Source organism: Sinocyclocheilus anshuiensis, unplaced genomic scaffold, assembly GCF_001515605.1.
Source record: "Sinocyclocheilus anshuiensis isolate Anshui unplaced genomic scaffold, SAMN03320099.WGS_v1.1 scaffold3210, whole genome shotgun sequence".
In the NCBI taxonomy this organism is placed as follows: Eukaryota; Metazoa; Chordata; class Actinopteri; order Cypriniformes; family Cyprinidae; genus Sinocyclocheilus; species Sinocyclocheilus anshuiensis.
Window position 1 is genome coordinate 82,817 of NW_015539990.1, and position 10,250 is coordinate 93,066.

At 34.3% G+C, this 10,250-nt stretch overlaps 1 protein-coding gene across 1 annotated transcript in view; it reads left to right on the plus strand.

Annotated features, from left to right (window-relative positions):
* Nucleotides 1–10,250, plus strand: part of cdh12a (cadherin 12a) — a 72,390-nt gene that overhangs the window by 57,827 nt on the left and 4,313 nt on the right. Inside the window, exons 8-10 of the mRNA XM_016484377.1 lie at nucleotides 3,633–3,769; nucleotides 4,349–4,470; nucleotides 5,953–6,067. Coding sequence (XP_016339863.1) covers nucleotides 3,633–3,769; nucleotides 4,349–4,470; nucleotides 5,953–6,067 — 374 coding nt within the window. The remainder of the gene's footprint in view (nucleotides 1–3,632; nucleotides 3,770–4,348; nucleotides 4,471–5,952; nucleotides 6,068–10,250) is intronic.

A 10,250-nucleotide genomic window follows, 5' to 3' on the forward strand; every position in this document is an offset into this window, starting at 1 on the left:
TTATTTTTTTTTTTTTTACATTATTTCACATATTAGTCATAACATTAGTGAATATATTTTAGTTTTACGTTATCTCGTGCCCCACTGACCTAAAGCGCGATCTACCAGAATTGCTGAAACTGATGAAAACTGTTTCATCTTTAAAAAAAAAGTCATTGAAATATTTGCTGGAACGATTTGTTTGAAACCTGATTCATTCAAGAATGCCACTGCTGGCTTTGTTGCTCTGAGACATGGTGGTTGATTCTACAAGATTCTACAAAAAAAATACAAAGTTACTGTCAATATTGTGAGTAAAATGTAAGTTACTCAATATTTACTTCTTGTTTATTGAACTGTTAAATATATCACACTCTGTTTTTGTTTATAAGTAAACTGATTTTTGAACAGACTGTGAGCTACAAGGCTGCATTTTTACTTGTTTAACATCAAAATTCTGGTGAAAAACTACATTATGACTGGTAACACTTTACAATAAGGGTACATGAATAATCTTGTACTAATGCCTACATGAATACTTAATTAATCAAATACTAACGATTATTAAAGTTGTTAACTAATCATGAATTAATGAAGAGCTATCCTTAACTACAGCTGTAGTCATATGGATTAATTTTAGCCTTAATTACATGTTAGCACATGTTTGATAGTTAATGCATTAATTACCATTTATGGGTAAACTAAATCAAACAGCCTCTTTAAGAAATAATAAGAAATACTCTGGAATACAAATAAAACCTCAAAATCCACAAAGAACATTTGTAGAACAATCCTGAACAAATGCCCGGAAATAGTTCTCTGTCCATCCAGATGCAGGCCGTGATGACACTGTACCTCCGCTCTCTGACTTCTTGAAAATCCACACCACATCTCTTAACAGGGGCTAAATACTCGCTGTGTTAGTACATGTGTATTTGATAGTAAGTATAAAATAAATCATGAGCTGAATTTAGTAGGTAGTTAACAGCGAATTAATTATGATTGGGCCCCCTCAAGTAATGTCAAAATAATGCATTAACAAGCCATGAGTTAATGTTAGTGTATGGGTTATTAATAATGATTTAGTTATGATGGGCCCCCTTAAAATAAACTCATGACACAATGATGCATTAACAATCATCAAATAAAAACCATTAAACATGCTGTAAGAGTCATCTTTATTCCTTTACACCACCGGTAAAACAAACAATCTATCTGGGTACTTTGTTGTGTATTTTCAACAGTTTCAATATGAAAAATAACTTTTATATTGATTCAATAGATTTATTGAATTTTGGGAGGGAAAAAAATCAGTTTTTATAATAAATCTTTAAAAATCAAAATCTGGATTTGAATTTTTTTATGTTATTACAACCTAAAGATGCTATGTGAACGTTTGAAACGGAAAATAGTGGTTTTCATCTTGCCACTTTCTTGGTAAAGAAAACACATTTTTACTGGATGGATTTATAGCGTTTTGGAACCAAACTCTTATCACCAATTAGAGAAGTCTCGACAAGCAAATCATGCCAAAAGAATGCTTTAGATTCAGCTGTACTTTCTCTCATTAAATGTGAAGTAAGTATTCTTGTACTTTTGCCTTTTTTTCGTGGTTTTCAAATACTTTTTTGCTTCAAATCAAAGTTTGTAATGTTGTGATTCACCTTGTAGCTTGTTGTTTGTTTGTTTGTTTTTTATTCCTATGGGGAAAATGAAGTGGATGGGCACTGTTGAACTGTATTGTGGCTGATATACTTGCATGTCTCGTGATATACAGTACATTATGCACCACACATACCTCTGCAATGTACATGCGTTGCAAAAAATATGAATCATGAGTATAATACATTTCCAAACATCCATTAGATCTGATTTATATATTCAGACCGCCTCCAGTCAGGTTTTCTTTATTTAAAATGTATAACTTACAAAACTTACCCAGAGGATGGAATATAATGAGGGGTGATCTGACAGCAGAACTGAAGTTTGTGAAGTTCAGTGTTCAGCAGCACTTATAGAAGAATCCAGTTGAGACTCTGGCTGAGGTTTTGCTTGTATAGAGAGACACCTGAGTAGAGAGACACCTGAGACAGAAAGGAAGGGGCAGGAATGTAACCCTGATAAAGGTCTGGTGCTACAGGGAAAAAGCAGACTTCCTCTTTCTTTACTGATCCACTAGGTTGCTTATATTAAAGAAACGGGGGTCTCTGCAGGTCACAGCAGTGGGCTGAAAAGTAGCAGACTAGTTTAAAGAGACCAAGAGTGTTCATACACATGCAGACAGAAAGCAGAAAGTGTACAAATATTATTCTACAACATCAGCATCTAGTGACCGATTTTATGTATTTAATCAAATTTATATAATTAGTTATTTTTTATAAAATCATTTAGATATATAATAATTGATATAGTATTAACACACACACACACACACACAATGGAAATTTACTTGAATTTTATTTTTTTTACAAAGTCTCCTCCGCTGACATCATGAATTCCCATTGTGTCAGTGGATTTGGAGTAATTTTGCAGACTTTGGGAAATGAATTGATGGAAATGTATTTACTTTAATATACATTTATTTCAGGGCTCTATACTGTAGATGGCAGTCAAAACTTAAATCAGAAAGTTTGTGAAGGAAATTATTATACCAATTAAACCTACATTAGCTGTATGTTAAGTCAATGAAAATCCAACAGAAATGTGTTTTCATTATCATCTATTACCACAAGACTTTCAGCCTTTTGATGTTTCTAAACAAATATTTTAAGAAATCAACAAAGTTTCAACCACTACCCTGCAGTTATTTTTTTCTGTTCACTGAAGCCTCTCCCTCGTAGCAGGAGGACGTGACTAGCAACCTCGTAGTTATAATGGGAAGTTATTCTTCCGGGAAGCTGAATGTTGCACTCCATGGCCTTATAGGGTGACCAATAATGGAGCCTTATTCACAATTAAAGTGAGAATTAAAGAAATAATAATCGTTCTGCTTTTTTTCCAGTCAGAAATTCAGTCAGAAGTAGAACAAGACCGAATGGAGCTGAACTAGATTCAAGACTCAAACACTGAATCCTTTGGGCTAGATCAGTCATGAATTAGACTCAAAACTGACTCACTCACTTGTGGCCATCTACTAGCGTAGCCTACAGGAAGGGCCATTAAACGAATCAGAGAAGGAGCCTGCATGAGTCATTTGTTCTAAAAAAAAAATCACAAATGATTTAAATCACTAGAAAGAATCAAATACTCCATTATTACCTTTCACCTTTCACTTATTGAATGTCCCACAAAAAAAATACTTAAAGAGATAGTTCACACAAAATGTATTTACTCTCATGCCGTTCTGTGAAACACAAAATAAGATATTTTGATATGTCTCAGTGTATTTTTCTATACATTGGAAGTCAATGGAAACCAAAACTGTAAATGATGACAGAATTTATTATTTATTTTTTTGTTGTTGTTGTTGAAATACTCTATCTTTTTAAATAATTGTGAAACTCTGGGGGAAAAAACACCATTTTATATTTGAGTTCTAATTCTAATCTTTACCAAAGGGACCTAATGAAATTCCTTTAATTGAACATAACATGTCTAATCTGGTTGATAATTTTTTTTGTTGTCGTTGTTGTCTTTGATACATTGGTTTGTAGATATTCTGTTGAGTGGAGAAAGGACTCTGAAAACCACTTTGACATTGACCCTGTTGAAGGAACTCTGTCTGTCAGTGAAACCCTGGACAGAGAGAGAAATACAGAACACAACGTCACTGTTGTAGCAACAAAAGTTAGTAAGTATGGTGGATTGTGTTTTATCCAGATGCACAGCCTAGATAACCAAGCAGGTTTACATTCATAATATAACTATATATTGAAATGGGGATAAACATTTATACCAGTCCACATTTCTAAAGACCACATCTCCATCTAGTGGACAAGAATGAAAGTACAGCATTGCTTCACTCATACCGGCTCAAATAAAATGTCAAAATCATAAATAAAAGACCAATCCAGTTAAAATAAGAGATTTGTCAAAAGACCAGATAAATAAGTAAATTATTTCGCATCAAGCTGATTTGCAAATGAAAAGCCACAACTACAAAGTTTTCTTCAGAAATGAATGATCCAGCAAAAATCCTTTTGTTTTTGTAGCTACAATGGATGTATTATAAGGATTTATTGTAACATGAAAGCAACTTCAAAATCATCAGATCCTCAAGAGTATTACTGGGCGTCAGTATAACACGTCAAACACTTTCTGAATTCTTCATTTGTCCTATTTCTTTCCTTTTTCAAATATGAAATGTGTCTGACATTTTTGCAGTTTTCACTGATCTGATTCATGGACAATACTTTGTTTGTTCTTTCAGACAACCCGCTGCTGTCCAGCAAAGTTACTGTCACAATCAAAGTGCTGGATGTCAATGAATTTCCTCCAGAACTTGCCTTTGTATATGAGACATTTGTTTGTGAAAATGCAAAAGTAGGACAGGTAAGTGTGTGTGTGTGTGTGTGTGTGTGTGCATGTGTGTGAATAACATGTGCTTCAATTTGAGTTTCTGGGCCTTTTTGTTGGTGCTGCAGTGAATTAATGTGAGAGAACTGTGCCTTGATCTTCTCCTTTCATGCTGAAAGAGAGCTACTCCCAGTACAATGCTGCCTATCCGTGTCTCCCTATTCAGTCTTTCATACCAGAGAGTGAAGTTCCCTTGCTTATATGTAGAAATGTGCGGAATAAATGACACAACAAAGCCTTTTCAGAATTCACTAAAGACAGTCAACCAATCAACACAAACCATTTGAAGACGTATGCAATTTTCATGGGGAAGCAATTATTAATCAAGTTACATGCTGTTACACAATACTAAGAAATTCCTGACAAAATATTTAAACAAATGATTTAAACGTATTTAAGTATGTTTAATACGTATAATAAGTATACAAATGAATCAATGCTAGCACAAATGTAGTTTCTTTGGCATTTACCAAACTGTATTGTTTAAAAATTAGAAGTTCATATTTTTAATTAATTCCTAATTTGCACATCTATTCTGAATATGTAGAGCATTTGTAGATTATTAATTTCAATTTAATGGAAATTTCTTAAGACAACTGAAATGTTTAAATCTTAAAACTGGATTATTTAAATGTATTAATAATATTAAATTAGTATTTACTAAATGTCCGACAACAACAAATCAAAAGATCATGATAAATATGAATACAAATGTAAAAACAAAAGTGAATATTACACACTTAAAAAAAAATGAAATATCTTTGGAGGCTGGAATTTTTACTTTTTTTTTTTTATGAATGATCCTTTATGCCTGACAAGTTGAAATATACACGATTATTATTAATACTAACAAATGTGTAAAAAAAAAATGCTTGGGTATGTTTTCAAGTTTTAAACTTATCCCCAGTTAAATATGCAGAAACAGCTGTCTTTGAAAAAGCATAAACACTAACCAGCAAGACGCAACAACCATGGCTCAGCCAATAGCTTGAGTTAGGGGCGGGACTATCTGTATGTCCAACCAATGACAGATTGGTTGATGACTTGTTAAAGTGTTGAACCTGTTTAAAACCAATCATCTGCGTGTTTTTTCTTGTGCCTGGGGAATAACATTTATTTGCACACATTGATAGTAAGAAAGCATATTCATAATATACTAAAGGAATGGAGTACTAGATATTTGTCTCTGCCACGTAAAATCCTGTCAATCTCTCAGAATGCTTGACTTTGTCATCAGAGATCTGTGGAGTTGGCAGCGCACCCGTCATAAGTTCTGCCCCATGTGGTTGAGTCATAAAGGCAGTAAGCAACCTCAAATAATGCCTTTGAGGTTTGATGAGTCAAGCACGTCAGCTCTGTCAATCAAACAGACTATTGCTGTCTTTTCAACACTATAAGTGCTTTTACGAAATATGCAAGCTCTTTCTGTGGTGATTTATTCAGTTGACTGTTCTCTAGGTGATTCAGATCATCAGCGCCACAGACAGAGACATGCCTGCTGTCAAGCACCGATTCTACTTCAAATCCCCTTCACAGACCAGGAACAGAAACTTCACAATCAGGGACTATGGAAGTAAGTAGGAAAGCTGAAGATTTTATTATTTTTAAGCACATAACTCATCACTTAAAGGTATAATTCACCCAAACATGAAATTGTCAAGTGGTCTTTTTCCAAAAGTATTTTTCACATTTGTTTGTTCCATAGGGATATCAAAATATTATCATGTAAAGAATTCTAAGATATAAACCAAACCAATCAGCTCCCAGATGAATCATACAATTTCACATCATTTCAGTTTAAGTAAAAAAGTTTATGAAATATACTTTACTACATACACTACTGTTCAAAAGTTTGGGGTCTTTTTTAAAGAAATTATTCAGCCAAAGATGCATTAAAGTGACAGTAAATACATTTATAATATTATAAAAGATTCATATTTTACATAAATGCTGTTCTTTTAAAATTTCTTTTCATCAAAAAATCCTAAATAATATATAATGTTTTCCACAAAAATGTTAAGCAGCACAACTGATTACAGCATTGATAAGACATTTGATTTATTTATTGCAATGAAATGCTGCCACAACTACAAATTTTTGCTGTAGATTTAAATGTATTCATCATTTACTCACACAAAGTTGTTCCAAATCTGTGTGACTTTTGTTTCTGCTGAACTCAAAAGAAGATCATTTGAAGAAGGTTTCAAATCTTTTAGTTAATGTAATGAAAGAAACTGGGTTCCAAAACAGCATTTTATTTTATTTTAATTATGTATTAATTCATTCAAAATATCATCTTTTTCATTTTCATTGTTGGGTGATTTCTTTGAAGAAATATATTGAGGTTATTTTTAACTGAATGTCTATAGACTTATATTCAAGTCTATAGACCTATAGTCTGATATTCAAAAACATGTTTACAGTAAATACACTTATATATGAAATGACCTGGAATATTCCTTTAAAGCTGCAATATACAGTATGTAGTCATCAGCTGTTGATGTGTCGTTGTACCAAAAGTTGGTTCAAAGAGATTTTTAGGCCATGTTATTCAGAAAAACAACATATATATATATATATATATATATATATATATATATATACTGTATATAATGTCATGTAGAAATATGAGTATATTTTTGTATTATATATAACAGTATCTACTGGGAGAACAAACTCTAAAATATCCAAACTAGTGCTGTGACATGAATAGTGGTCTCGCATCCCAGAGCAGCACATCACCACATGAGCCATTTGTACAGACGCCTACAGCCTCGCTGCCTGCTCCCGAGCTCCGTCCCCAGTGTTCTCAGCACATGAATATCATCAGCTGTGATTCACAGAGACAGGGTCACTCAGGGCTACACAGCCAAACAGGCACAAGGTGTGCTTTAATGGCTCCTACCTTGTCAAGAGAAATCCCCCAGTTGTCCAGGCGTAACAAACCCCTCATGACAGGGTCAGTCGACCTTCCAGGCGAGGACAAGCACATCTCGGCACGTTGACTCAGTGCTATGAGTGCCAAGCAAAGCCCTCACCATCAGATCAGCAGGCGCCTGCCCTGCTGTGTTTTTAAGCTTGATTTAAAAGTATTTTCAATTTCCTTCGGGTCATAAGAAACACTTGGCTAGACACTTGAATCAAAGAGGATGGGCTATACTGACTTAAATGCTTAAAATTTTAATTTGTATCTTTTTTTATGTTTGAACTGAATTATGGTGGTATTAAATGTGCACTCAGTAATTGTTTCCTCATTTTAGAATATCAGTAGCCTAATAAAAGTTGTTTTATTTTACGTGGAGCAGGATGCCACATGGGTGGCACACTGTTTTTGAACAGTACGATTTTTAATGTTTTTTAAAGAATCTATTCTGCTCACCAAGCCTACATTTATTTGATCCAAAGTACAGCAAAAACAGTATAATTGAAATATTTTTACTGTTTAAAGGGGACCTATTATGCCCCTTTTTAAAAGATGTAAAATAAGTCTCTGATGTCCCCAGAATGCATATGTGAAGTTTTAGCTCAAAATACCACACAGATAATTTTTTATAGCTTGTTAAAATTGACACTTTTAGGGTATGAGCCAAAATGCGCCGTTTTTGTGTGTGTCTCTTTAAATGCAAATGAGCTGGTGCAGCCGGCCCCCTTTTCAGAAGAGGATGGAGCTTCAAGAGCTCAAGCTCTGGCAATACCGGTGCTGGCCTTTGCAAATAAACATTAGTGATGGGAAGTTCGGATCATTTTACCGACTCGGACCTTTGAGTCTCGTTCAGCAAAATGAACGAATCTTTTTTCGAGTCATTTCGTTCATTTTAGCAAAATATAATTAAAATGTTACGTGTTACTTCCCTAACACATCTACTACTTACACAGACGTTGATCACACTACAAACAATACAAAACTGCTATAAGAAACAGAAAAGATTAATTCATTGTTTACCTGGGTCTTCAGTCTACGATTAGCTCACCTCACCTCTTATCTGACAAGTCTTCGGGTTTGAGTTGTTCATTCATCACGTGATAGCCCCATAAACTTAACCAGTGCAGTCTGAGCCGGAAAGAGAATTGATTAGTTCATCTCTCGAGTCTTTCGAATCATTCGTTCTTTTGTCACGTGTCGTGACAGCATTGGATAGAGAAATTAGTTCATTTACAAGCTTCCTTACAAACAGGTGAATAGTTATTATAATTATTATTTACTCTTACAGTTACGTGATGCATTTCTGGTCTCAAATTGTAGCTTTTTACTTCTTACAGTTTATAAATGTGTGAATTTCTGTCATTATGGTTCTTTTCCATAACACTGAATGTTGCAACAAAGGTAATAAAGAGTTGGTTATTATTATTAAGTATCTTTCCGGCTCAGACTGCATAGGTTAAGCCTATGGGTATGTCACGTGATGAACGAACGACTTGAAAAACCCGAAGACTCGAGATGAACTAATCAATTCTCTTTCCGGCTCAGACTGCATAGGGTAAATGAACGAATCGTTCAAAAACGACCCAACACTAATAAACATTCCACTATTAGTACAAGCCTGTTATCTTTACAGAAAACATACTCTGTTTAAAAGTCAGTCACCTGATTGTACTGTGTATAATAAATGATTGTTTATGAATTACACAGACAGGGAGCAAGGCACAATAAAAATAATGACAGCTGGTCTCATTGTGCCTTAGCATGCTATCACAAACTTTATATGTCCCACGTGTGATTATGAGCTCGACAAATTCAAGCAGTCGACTTCACATTGAGCTGCGGTAACTAACCTAATTTCCCTCTGGGGATTAATAAAGTATTTCTGATTCTGATTCTGACATTGCTTTCATATGCAATTTTTTATTTGAAGGCAGCATCAGTGAAAACGGGCATAGCTTTAGCAACATTAGCCTTACAGAGTGCCAAGAAACTCTTTCAGAAAGGCAATTTGGAAAAAAACGTGTGATACTTCCTTTGTCTGGAGCTGACGTCCGTGCAAGAAGCGATGGTATTGATCCCTAAACATATAGGGGACTTTACCGATTTTTTCCGGGATATTTCCTTCGAAAATGAAATTTAACCACAGTGTCCTCAGCAGCTCAGATGGAGGGAGTCTATGGAGATGCCTATGTTCGTATGTGCATCCCAAAACACAACACTTGCAATGCCTCTTTAGCGCTGACATTGTAAATCTCCAGCAGCTAACGTTACAGCAAGAAAACAGTAATGGCGGACTGCTGCTTCTCACTCAGGCCTGTGTCTATGCTAATAGGGCAGAGAGCGTCACAAATGGGCAGGACTTTTCCCTTCAGTGACCTGTACAAAGGGAGAATCTGAAACCGCTCATTTGGAGAGACTGTTTATAAATTTTTGGGATTATAAAAAAAAAATGAGTGGGTGGATTTTTACCATTGTAGGCTGGTTGTTTTCACACACTGTGGCCCCACAACTGTGTTCAAACACCTTATAAAAGTGATATTTGCATAATAGCCCTAGTAAAAAATAAATATATTTAAAATACATTTATTTCATACTAAGTATAGTTCAAATCTATTAACATATTTACTGACATATCTCTCAAGACTTACTGATAAAAAAATGTAATTAAACATTTTTGGAGTACTACTACTCTGCAACTTGGAAAATTTATTTATTACTGTGAGCGATGACTAGTTACCTGTTCCAAGATGGCAAAACATTGAAGTGTGTGTATATATATATATATATATATATATATATATATATATATATATATATATATGCTACAAGACGT